General features: G+C 45.8%; 1 protein-coding gene across 1 annotated transcript; it reads left to right on the top strand.

Moving 5' to 3' along the window:
• Nucleotides 1-5,766: 5,766 nt before the first annotated feature.
• DFL_007809 (uncharacterized protein) lies at nucleotides 5,767-7,334 on the top strand (the record flags this gene model as incomplete). The annotated part of the gene is made up of 2 exons (XM_067637451.1): nucleotides 5,767-6,205; nucleotides 6,271-7,334. The coding sequence occupies 2 exons, from the start codon at nucleotides 5,767-5,769 to the stop codon at nucleotides 7,332-7,334; spliced, it is 1,503 nt and encodes a 500-aa protein (XP_067488967.1).
• Nucleotides 7,335-12,482: the final 5,148 nt, after the last annotated feature.

Genomic DNA, 12,482 nt, shown 5'->3' with positions numbered 1-12,482 from the left:
ACATGATATTGGGCTTTCGGGAAAGCATAATTCCATCTAATTCTTGGAGGCAACCATGATACTGCAGATGAATTGGGTTTAGTTAACCATACACGAATTCAGTTTCAGGGTGAGATCATACATCGTCGTGTCTTCGAGCGGACATTGCATAAAGAGATGGCAAGGAATCCTGTATCCCGCCTAAGACCTTGCGATGATAATCTCGTATGCGAATCGCATTCGGAAAAACCAAAGAGCTGTCAAACAAACATGTCAGACGGGTAGCCTCGACTGTGAAGAAAGCAATGCCTGGGACACGGCATTGACAGGCTTCGCGGGGCTCTGCTGAATCCTGGATATCGATTCCTGTTCTTATCCGGTCATCTGGGAATATCGTGTTTCATGTCCCTCCCACAGCATGACGCTTGGTGAGCTTACGGCCTGGGGATAATTGCATTCCACTGCATATATCAAGCGCACTAATCGGTGCTGACTACGTCAGTATGTTCGAAATAGTACTTGTCTACAAGGTTCAAACATGCACAGGGTCGGTAGAGTATTTTAATTACACGTACATCTTATAACTGCTGTGATACAGTAAGAGGGGTTACCCACAAGCCCGCAACTTTAACATTTGAAATCACGTTTATCGCTATGCCTCGACCTACCACTAATGGTATTTCTCATGTTGGTTTCCAGGAATGGAATATCGAAGGAGATAACAAAAATTAAGGTTGAGTTCGGTTTGGTGAGGTCAACAAACAACCAGCTGTCGGTACCTGGCACGATCAGATTGTACCTGACCTCTTGGCATCAAATGCCCCCCAGGTGCAGAATTATTGCGCCCGGCTTGATGTTTTTGGTAGTAATTATGCGAGATGCAGAGTCGACGCGCACATCTTTTTGTTATTTCTACGAATCTATCTTTATATCGATATAATGTTGGGTGGCAATGGTGGTTGTGGAGTTGTAATTATATGCAACCACGGAGACAATTAATTGTTTCGTCTCCCGAGTATACATCCGTTTCAAATATTCTCATATAAACATTATATTGTCCCCGGATATTGACGGTATCCTCGGGTCCGTATACCCTTCTTCGGTTCGAGTGTTACCAGTCAAGATATTTGTCCCAGGTGCCTGGTAGACCTTGTCGATGAAATTCATGAAAATGAGACAGGATTAGGATGTCGAGATCGATATGTCAAAATCTCTCGCGTTATACCAGTTGAACGTGAATGTCTTCCAAGGTTTTGAAGTGAGACTAATAAGAATACGGATTATGATTTGAAAAACAGCGGGTACACGCAATATGAATCCATCCCGAAGAGAGTCGCAGTTCGGAGAGGGTATGGTCACGTTGCTGATATGATATCCTGTCGAGAGAACTTTATGTTGTTTCATAGAAGTGGAGAACAGAGATTCCACCCCGCTCACAATCAGATTTTTGAGCTTGACAGACGGGACCAGAATAAGCGTTCCGTAGTATTTCTTGGACGATGTCAAATAGTTTGTATGTATGATGGAGTTCCCACCTCGATCCTCCGGACATGTAAACGGAGAAGAGATATAGATCATGGATCAGCCAGCACTTATGCAATATGTTTGTTCTATGCTTCGATTGACGCTCATCTTAGACTCTAGACATCATTGGTATGATGGATGGGCAACACGGGAATGTGATAATCGAGGCAAGCCGCACGGAGACAAAGTCTCCTGATGAGAGAAGAAGAAGAAGAAGAAGAAGAGAAAGAAATTTTTCGCGAAGAGAATTTGTATACCAGAATTTTTTCGTGTGTGTTGAGTCTTGGCATTCACGTGTGGTTGCACCTCACCTCAACGCAACTATTTTCACCAACTATTAATGCAGGGCAACATATGCTAACAAGCATCACATAACCAAGGCGCTCAATATCGAATTGTTCCCCGGCTGTACTACAAACCGCCCTGGTCCCTTCCGGCTGAGATGGCTACGGATTTAGCCTAGTACGGTTGGAAGCAGGATCTAACTTCCAGACCACCTTGCATGGCATCGCTGCAGTCGATCGCCTCTGGAATCGTTCCTCGACGCATTCGATGGCCCAATGGCCGGGGTCTCTGATGATCGAAGTGTTAGATCTTGCATTCTTGAGTTGAATGTACGAATCACCTGAAGGGAATAAACGAAATGAAGATTGTCAATCATGTACCAACGGGTTGAGGGCAATCGAATTTTTCCATTCCATTGACATCCAGATTCTAGGATCCTGTTGATTCGCAGGAAAGTGTCACGATGTTATATCAGAACTCTCGAAACTTACAAACAAGCTATAGGCAAGCAAAAAGACGGGACGTCAAAGTGATTGCGTAGTATATGCTGGCCACCGACGATGCGGGAGCGGCAGTGGCAATTCCTGACCAGTCAGCTATCTGGTCTGATAGCGTCGGTCGAGCCCACAACACCATCTTTGGACTTTTGTGGTTTTATGGCAGCCAACCAGAGGCGGAGCTGAAGCGCGCGTTTTAGACACAGCACCTGTGGGATCACGGGTACACCTCAACGAAGAGTAAAGATTGGAGCAAACATTAATATTAGCTTCTTTGGAGTTTCTATCGATCGCTACCATCTACGACGCTCTAAGACATGCGTCTACGGTTCCAATTGTATGATCCGACCTCTCGATTTCCAGAAGCCTGAGGGTTAGCACCAATGACCCGCCGAATTGAGCCTAACCCAGCAGCTGCACCTTCTTTTACGATTGCCTTCGGTTAATAGTTTGAAGCCACCACGGTAAGGTACCTTGACCTCTAACACGGTATCTTCTCTCCATCGCTGTTCCTGCAGCAGGACCGAAGTATGCACGTACGTATACTTTCCGTGGACAAAAACTGGAGAAGAAGAGGAAGAAGAGGAAGAAGAAAAGTTTGCAAATATCCACTTCATGCAGGAGGGTGAAGCATGGTTTGATAATGAAGTAGAGCCATTTTTTATTTTTTTTTCATTCAGTGGGAAAACATGTGGTCTGGCTTTGACGTCTACACAGACGCCTAAAGGCATGTAGCGGCATTTCGTCAAGACTTACCCAGAAGAGAAGACTTTTGCCCACGACCTACGCCTGAAACCAAGGCAGAAGATGCACCTAAGCACCTCGACGAAGCACATGGTCTATGCACGATAGTCCATCAACCTATGGGGAACGGACTTATTCTGTGACGCCGGGTAGGCCCTCGACGGCACATCGGCAATATATGTCTTTCGGTCGGGTACGCCGTAGAATCAACATCTTCATCAGGCGGTGTGCGTACCTGTACCTTTCGCCGATAAGTTTAGGTGTGAAAATTTTTAGTGAAGAAGCATGAGCAATCGCTGCGGCGTGTCCTTCAGGTGATGGAACACTTTGCCTGTTGCCGGATGAGCTGGACTGCGACGGAATCACACACTATTTCTCTCGGTTTCACCAATTGTCCAAGGGCGTAGACGGTCAACTTCACCGAATCCAGCGTTGAAAACTCTGCTCGACAAATGGAAGAGCGTGTAAGTCCGTGACTGAGCCTGGCCAGCGTGCGTATGGACAAATCGGGGCATGCGGACCAAGTTTTCGTCGACAGAACAGAATTTTAGCTCTTCCTCTTTCAAATTGGCTGCTTCTTTTTTCAGCTACTTGTATTGCTTTTGATGGTGGCAGTGATACTGCTATGTATTCAGGTTGTACTTGTACCTTGACATGGTTAAGTCCATGTGCCCACGGTGCTAAGAAGGTGAGTGTTCGGGTACCTGTGGGTCCCGACACAGTCTGATTCCTTCTTGGTTGGCTGCGGCCAGGGTTCTGAGGGCAACACAACCATCACCATCACACCGCAGAGTGGACGACTGGGAAGGAAAAGATTCCCTGTTGGTGCTAATGCCTCCGTGGTGGATGTGGTAGCATGCATCCTGGACCGGTGGGGACAAATTTCTTTTTTCTGAGTTCTCTCTTGTTTTCATTTCTTATTCCTGCGAGACTCTTAATTGAGAGTGGATGCGCCTCTAGTCCGGAGCCTGAGTGGAGAAGGGTAGAGAGACATTTTCACTTTCAACCTTTCGTCATTGCTTTTTCCCGCTCTCTACCCCATCCAACTTCTCACCCTCGTATGCCGTGGGGGAATTTCTCGGTTGCTGCTGATTGTGTGATCTTAGCGGCGCGTCGCCCTGGGTGTCAACCAGTAGCAGAATCCCGTTAGCTGCGAAATACCTACGTCTCAGCCTGTGAGGACAGAGACGTCGTTGGCCAGCGTGCACTCAGATTTGCTTCTTTTTAGCCAAAAGGCATGGTTCCTTTACCAAGATAGAGTGCTCAGGTTCGCTGGCTGGTCGAGTCGAGTCAAATACCGGCCAATATCTCCATCCAGATTCTGATATTTCCCACTCCCAGCTCTGCACACCGTCCTTCATCGTAAGCTGCTCTTTATTCTTAAAAGCAAGGAAGCGTCTACGTCGGTCTTTCTTTGTTTTTTTGTTCTTCTCACATGTTATATTTAATATAATCTAATCGCCCGTCTACTGTTTCCACCACTCTCGTTTTTTATACACTTGGAAACCAGTCTCTCCCTCACTCATCATAACCTTTACCAAAAGAGCTTCGATAGACATACATTCCCTCAAGTCTATTACTATATCATATATAATTCTTTCATCATCCTCATCCTTTTTGTTCTTTAATATCCTCTCCACGGCAAGGTTTCCGTCAGCTCGCGGGATTCAGAATTAGCCCTTTTGTTATACGAGAACACAGTCGTTTTAGCTTCCCGTCTAACAGATTCCATTCCGGAAAGTAGCACAAAGCGAAAGCAACAATACGTTGATATATAATTCTTTACAGCCTTTCGGGGGGAACAAGAGAAAGAGAGAGACAGAGGAGCTTGTGTACCTTATTCGACCGTATCACAAGTTCAAGGAAGTTGGATGGAAAGACATTAGAAATATTTTAATACGACACAGTTGTCTGGATTTCCCACACTATTTTTGGACTCCGACAATATCACACTCATTCATTCCGACCTGAGAATCGACCGGTTACACTTACGAGGGCTCTGGAATTACACTTACTACTACCGTATACCACCATCGCACACAATTAAAACTAATAACACCCACTGTCCACTGACAAGCAAACACATTTGGATTTTTTGTTCAAAAGACTCTGGAAGCCAATCAAGAGTCGGTGATATATCCGTCAGCGGTAAGTTTGTTGCATCGATGGTTACCCAATCCAATATCCCGAGGAAATTATATATTCGGGTGGCATGAAATGAATCAAACATGCAAGAACGAACGCCTCGGGTATCGTGGTATTCAAGATTTCTTGCCATGCTCTCCGCCATACCAATCCCATGTCTCTCGTCTGGCGCGGGAGAGGCTGGTGGAGAAGGACCCATTGCAAGGTGACTCGCGCGGAGACTTAGTCTCGACTTGTCGTCATGCACGCCTAAATTTGGGCATCCTTCGCATGCTCTAGTTCTTTCGCTTGTGCTTCCTCTTTCCTGCTCCTTGCATCTCCCACACCACGACAGGCCAGCGCAGGCCACGCCGGACAATGAACCCTTCATGCGTAGGAACGGCCGCATGAAGTCTAAGTCTGGTCCTGGTAGACACCTGCTGCGCCTGTTTTGACTGTGTCGTGCTTCGACGTCTACCTGCCTAAGTGGTTAAGTTCCATATACTGATCGGAGTGTTTCATGATCTTTTAGGCACAAGTTGTGTACGTCGGAAGGTTACTTGCCTCGCCTACGTCTATACCTTTACCCTATACTTTTAATTTATAAGATACAATGGAGGCCGCTGGTTTTCTCTACTATTCTCCGGACCCACAGGGCCGACAGCAGAAGCAACACGGCCACCACGGTCATTTCTTAGCCCAACCGAATGCATACATCTCTGCTTCACCGCAGTTACTTGCGCCGATTCCAATTCATTTCCCATCTCAGCTGGTTCTAGGTGGACGAGGTGTTCCTCTTACCATTACACCTTCGGCTTCCCCATCTTTAATGGAGTCTTACGGTGATATGTGCTCCGAGTCTGCGACCACGGATCTTCTGTTCAACCCTGCTACTCCTCCTTTGACACACAGTGCTGTCAGCACACCATCCCTTCCTTATGTCATGCCTACTCCAATCAGCAACCACGGTTGGTCCTCTGAGGAGCCCGTTATTGCCACTGTATCTTTGTCCGATATCCAGCTCCCAGGTACCCCAGCTGACTACTTTCCTCGTAAGTATCAAATAATCTTTGAACAGTAAAATGTATAAAACATATGTCTAACATTTTATTAATAGCCGGTCTTGTTGCTCCATCGATTTTGAAATCTAATGCTAGCCCACCACCATCAATTTCTTTGAATGATTTGCACTGCCCGGCTCTTTCTCCATGCTCTTCTCAGGATTCCTTCAACGAGTCTGACTGCTGTGACCCACGGGAACTCACCATTCAGTCCCCCACCCCAGTTGAGATTAAGCCAGACATCCTCTTCCCACCAATGGCTTCCCTCAGCGGTGATGATGACCAGTTCCTCTTTGGTGGCAATGTCGAGTCTTTCCTCCCGTTGGCCTCCAAGGCAACTCCATACATGGCTGGTGACTACAACGAGGAACTCTCTGACTTGGGTGACTCCGAAGACGACTTCATTCAGAACTTCTCCGAGTCTGTATTCTCCAACAAGCGCATGAGATTCGATGACGATTCCGAGAATGAGCAACTCCCAAGCCCACCCATGTCTACATCCTCATCCCGACAGGGCTCCGTTGCTCCAACCAAGGTTCCAAAACGAAGGCTCCCAAAGGTCAAGAAAGAGGACACCCCAGAAGAGATGTCCGAGGAACACAGACTGCGAACCTTCAAGTTTGGCTCCATTGATAGCACTGCTAGCTCTGAGCCATCTTCCCCATGCTCTGATAAGCACTCGCACATGGTTGGACACCCAATCAGCCCACATGTCATCCGACGAGGACGCAAGCAGTCTTTGACTGAGGATCCCTCCAAGACTTTCGTCTGCCATCTCTGCACCCGTCGTTTCCGCAGACAGGAGCACTTGAAGCGACACTTCCGATCTCTCCACACTGAGGACAAGCCATTCGCTTGCGGCGAGTGCGGAAAGAAGTTCTCCCGCAGCGACAACCTTACACAGCACAGCCGCATCCATGGTACTGGCGCTGTTGTCCTTGGTGTTTTGACTGAGGGCGAGGTCCCAGTCCTCGGATCACAGTTTATGGAAGACGAGTCAATGCATTCCCCTCAACCTTTCATTGTTGTCGACTCGATGACCGCTGCTTCCGGCGAGATCAAGGACAAGGCTTCGGACGACAAGAAGTCTCGCAAGAAGAGAAAGAGGTCCGATGAGTAAATTTACTATCGTGTACCCTTTACGACCATCATGACCATGCCTCATCACGATTGCACATGAAACCGGCTCATCAAGACCTTTAAACATTTTGCCTCTTTAGCTTGGGAAATCCTTTTTTATACTGGGTGGTATCTGACTTTAGCTTTTTACAAATCGGAGTACAAAGAATTTGCTTTCTGGCGTTACACAATCCAATCTTTGGAGTATTCGGAATGGAAAATTAAATATTTTTTGCATTACACTTGACATCTTCATCTTCACATTTTCAGTTTTTTCTTTCTTGGCTCGCTTCATTTCATCATGTGAATACTTCGTATATTTGTATATTCGATTCTCGTGCAGGAGCGCATGCCTCTTTTACTTTTCTCTTCTTCCTCGCGATTTGCGGTGGCCTCTTTACACATTTTTGATACTTTCTACATTTCTTCACTTCATCGTTTCTGAGATTTTGCATTTACACTTTTGTTTTTTTTTATTCTTCTATGACAAGCCCATTACCAAATCTTATTTTATTTTATTTTATTTTATTTTATTTTATTTTATTTTATTTTTTCTTTCACGAATTTGAATTTTATGTAGCTAGATGGAATAATTACAACATTGTCTCCAAAAATAAACACTGAGATCTTCAGCTTCATGAAATTTGCCTTGCGACAAAGCCTAGAATCCTAAGATAGCAAGCGATCGAACCAGCCTTTTGCCCCCATACCAACTTATCCAATTAAACATTTTGGTTTAACCCTCGGAGATCTCATCATCATCTCAGCATGAGATTCGCTTCTAACGAGGCCTTAGCGCACAACCCTCTCAGAGCGAATCGGAAATCGCGAAGCTTTCCAAATAAACCCATGTAAATCTTCTGGTGTGAACGGAAGGCTTTGTGCAATGGCTAGAGATCCGTTCCCTAGTGTTGGGGCGAATCCATCTGAGAGGATTAAGCTGATGCTAAGATGAAGGAATCAGCATCTTAAGTGAGCACGCGATTTGGATCTGTGAAATGATTCGATGGTAAGGGTTCTAGCTGGTGGGTTGGGACCACCGATTCTTCAATTCTTTACAAATTTTTTCCTCGATATGCATCGATGCGGTTGCCTTCATGCAGGCTTGAAACTTTAAGATATCTGTATAGAAGGCTTTTCGAGGCGAATGTCAGGTACCAATGTTGGGGGTCTGCTACAAATTTTCTGTTCAGTCAAGTCAATCGAATTCGCGAAGGCCACTCGCATTATCAACGTGCTCGTGGGTGCATTATCTCGGCTCTTTTTGCGGGTGCACCTTTTTGTGTTTTGGAACTAGTGAGACTTGAGAGGTCGCCGAAGGGGAAACCTGCCGGGGGTCTTGATGTTTGGGGCACGAAATCCCAAGCTTCAACCTCGCTGAGTGAAAATGCAATGGTGCCCCACCTTGCACGTTTTGGTTTGGAACATGTTTGGTCCAAAAAGCAAAAATCATTCTCAGAAAAAGGTACGAAATTTGATATTCCCAAGCCAGTGGGTTATGGGAGGACCCAATTGACCTGCCTGTTCCCACGCAAGATACGCGAAGTAGTTTGCAGAGCTGCGGGCACTGGATATCCAGCTTAGCGTCGAAAAGACGAAATTGGTCAACCAGATGCGAAAATGGAAACCCTATGCCGGTCCTTTGATAACTTAACTTTGTATGTATGTATATGATGATGAGACGACGGTTGTCACGTTCTTTTCTTTAGTCCACTTCGTTCTGGGACTGGATCTTGTACAGAAGTATTATTGTGAAATGAAATGAAGGATATGAAGATGATAGTCACATATTCACAACCTGCAGTTCATCATGCTGCAAGCCGTCTGGTTTGTTACACCGCCCTGGTATCATCCGTGGCAATGCCCGCGTTCGGACGGTGCCATCCATCCATCAGAAAGGACCAGTAGGGCCTCAAGCTCCCCACTTCCCGGCATCCCATCAGGATGAGAAAATGACCAGTTTCAGTCAAGGCCGTGCCATTCCCTTATAGCTAATATCACAACGTCGTCGGTAATATAAGTGAAGCACGAATTAATTCAAATTGAGAGGTTCCTGTCTCAATACCAATTCCAACGCAAACTCTTAAGATCCTTTCTAGCGTGTTATAGCGGTGGGGACTACATTGCATTTACACTTATCACGGCCCCCACTCGGTGCTCGAAGGTTTGGATCCACTGCTTCGATCGAGGCGATTCGATGGCAGTGTTTTCCTGCTGTCCTCTCCAGTCAGGGTAAACCGGCACTTGCATACTATTTTTATTTATGTAGAAGCAGTTTAGGTCAGCGATATCGCGATCTCCCAGGAGAATAATTCCTAAGAATCTCCACCTTACTTCGTCTCGAACACCCAACAAGGATAATCCTTCTGTGGTATAGATAATTATGTCTGATATGCTTTTTAGATAGGCAAGATATCGTCCAATGGAGTGACGAGAACAGACTACAGACAACACCAGCCCGTGCCAAATTGTTTGTGGGTCGATCAACACAAGGAGCAAAAGAGACGTTAAATGTCAAAAGTGACAGAAAAACCTCCTCTTCTCATACCCCCTTGTATCTTCTGGCGCCATCTAAATGTCGATCGTGTCGAGTCGCCGCTAAACACCAAAAAAGTTAACAAAAATATAGTTCGCCGGAGGGCGAGCTGTTGTATCAAGTGCACAAGTGGAGTCAAAGGGGATCGAACCCTTGCCCTTCCGCATGCAAAGCGGACGCGCTACCACTGCGCCATAACCCCAATTATTGGAAGAAACATTCTCGCTTACGCTACAGAAGCTTACTCGCGTAGGCTGTTATACTTGAGCACCCACTCGAGAATCGAACGATCGTGGGCCGACAGTGCAACTGCTTTAGTTTTTTCCCTAAGGTTCGCGGGTGTGCTTTTAATGCTTCAAACCTAAAATATTCTTTTTTTTCTTTCTAAGATGTATCGATACATCTTGCATACTAGCCGAAAATGTCGATGCAACAGACCTTAATAGCGCCGTTTCAGAGGCCATCACGATTTTTTTGAAAAACAAAAGGAAGAACATGCGAACATTTCGAGGGGTGTGCTCTAGAACTGCAGGGGTAAGCCATCAAACGGCAATATGTGGCGGTTACTCTCATGTTCGAGGAAATCCTTTACATATTAGAGTGGTAGATGTAGTCTAGTCTCGAGGCAGTCGGGGTACTAGGATCGGAAGTTTTGAACCTCACTAGCTCTTCCTAACGTTCCGTCCGCATCGTAACGGGTGGTACCTGAATTCAAGAAAGAGGCGAGCTAACGACGTATCGCGATCCCGCCGCGACGCGACGGTCGCTTTCCTTTTTCGTAACTTAGAGTACTCGGGTCCGGAACGACGTCTTTGCACGGCTGATCGGCGGGGATTTAGTCTACTATTCTTGTTGGGTGTATAACATTACGAGTTGATTGGTGAATTCCCAATTGCAACCGCCCGAGGACGGCAAAAAAGGCATGGCAGATTTTAAGTTTTTTTTTTGGTTCCAACCGTTGTATGTTGGAAAATTCGAGGCGTCTATGTGCCGTTCGCCATAGATGGGCCATGCATCGCTGTAGACGCTTGTGGTACTCGAAATAGTAGTTGATCCTACAGTAGTTGTCCAGAACCGCTCGGAAAAGTTCCGTGGAGCTGCGTCGAATCGATGTCACATCACATGTACTTACAATGGATTTGCACATTATTTTTTTTTGGTATCTTGAAAATGTGGAGGAATACGTGTTGTCTTTCGACCGTGTGGTATTTTGCGCCAGCAACGCAAGCTGCTTGTCGTGACGGCCTGTGGCGCCTGGGCGTGGTGAATATCATGGGAGAATGTGACTTTGTTGTTGTGATTGGGGTTGTTGCTTTTTACCCCGGGAGTTCGGACTTAAGTATCTACTTGAACATTGTATAAGTATTTAATAGCCTCGAAGTCCACGTATTCACTAGATCTTGAGGCTAAGCATTCACGTGCATATGATGATTCAATGCATGCAGGCTCTGCAGCATGCAGAGCAATGCAACAATCTCGCTGCCGATTACTGCGGGTAGATACCATCCCGTACTTGCGAATACGTTTTAGCTTTACTGGCAGTAAGAAAACTACAGGTCATTTCTTGTTCCCGAAGTCGGCTGCAGATGCAGGCATTGACACGGGCAAAAGGTGCCTATTCGAAAGTCATATACGTGTTCCAAACGGAGCTAGCAGATTAATATGACATAAAATGAGAACCTCGACTACTGTTTGGATTCGTTGGAAGGGAGTTAAAAAGAAGTTATTACCAGCGATAGCCATGTATATAGGCAGATTTGGAGGCGGGCTTTTTTTATTAAAGGTATTGTTTGATGCTGGCGTCCAGACCGCGGGGCATTCTGCTCGATTAAGATCCTGGGAGACAATTGAGGCGATTCCCTAATATTGACATAATTTGAATTCATGATTGTATGGGTGTGCGGGTGCGGTTTACGCCGGGGTAGAACGTGGTATCTATAGGAAATACGAATATATTGATTCATGCAACAGGCTATCGAGGAGTGGACTGTGGTCTCTCATACTATCCCAGCTTCTACAAAGTGACGATTTTGAATAATCTGGTTTGGCACCACCACAGTTGCCCAAGCTCATCTCTCATGGGAATAATAGAATAGAAGAAGAGCAGATAAAAGTCCTGAAGCCATCTACCTCACAATCATTTAGGAAGGAGTCCTAAACAGGATAAGATTTACCTGATTGTGCAAAATGCAACATTACAACACAGATTCTGGAGACTGTAGTCTAGAAATGGCTAACCGGCGTCTGGGAATGAGACTCGTCTAGAAACAAGACGAATACCGGTCCATAGTGCCTTGCTACGCTGGCCTTGACAGTGCGCTTAATTGGAGCGGTATAGTTCGCCATGGGATAATGGTATCCTAACCCTTAACAATGATAGACCACTGCATATTCTTCAGAGCAAAGGTTAAATGGATGAACATATTCCCAGTTTTTTGGTGGAAATATCTTGGGAGTATGAGAGATGAGCTTCCAATATACTGCTCCAGCTGAAGTTCTGAGGAGCTTGAATAGGAAACATTTGATCAGATCCAAATAGTCATAAAGAGTTTGGCCCTAAAATGATTCAAACAGACTAGTCTCGTACCCCAAACAGACTATGGGCATAGCACC

The sequence above is a fragment of the Arthrobotrys flagrans genome, assembly GCF_004000055.1.
Source record: "Arthrobotrys flagrans strain CBS H-5679 chromosome Unknown unitig_8, whole genome shotgun sequence".
In the NCBI taxonomy this organism is placed as follows: Eukaryota; Fungi; Ascomycota; class Orbiliomycetes; order Orbiliales; family Orbiliaceae; genus Arthrobotrys; species Arthrobotrys flagrans.
Note: the sequence above shows the minus strand (reverse complement) of the source record. Positions and strands in the feature narration are given on the sequence as shown.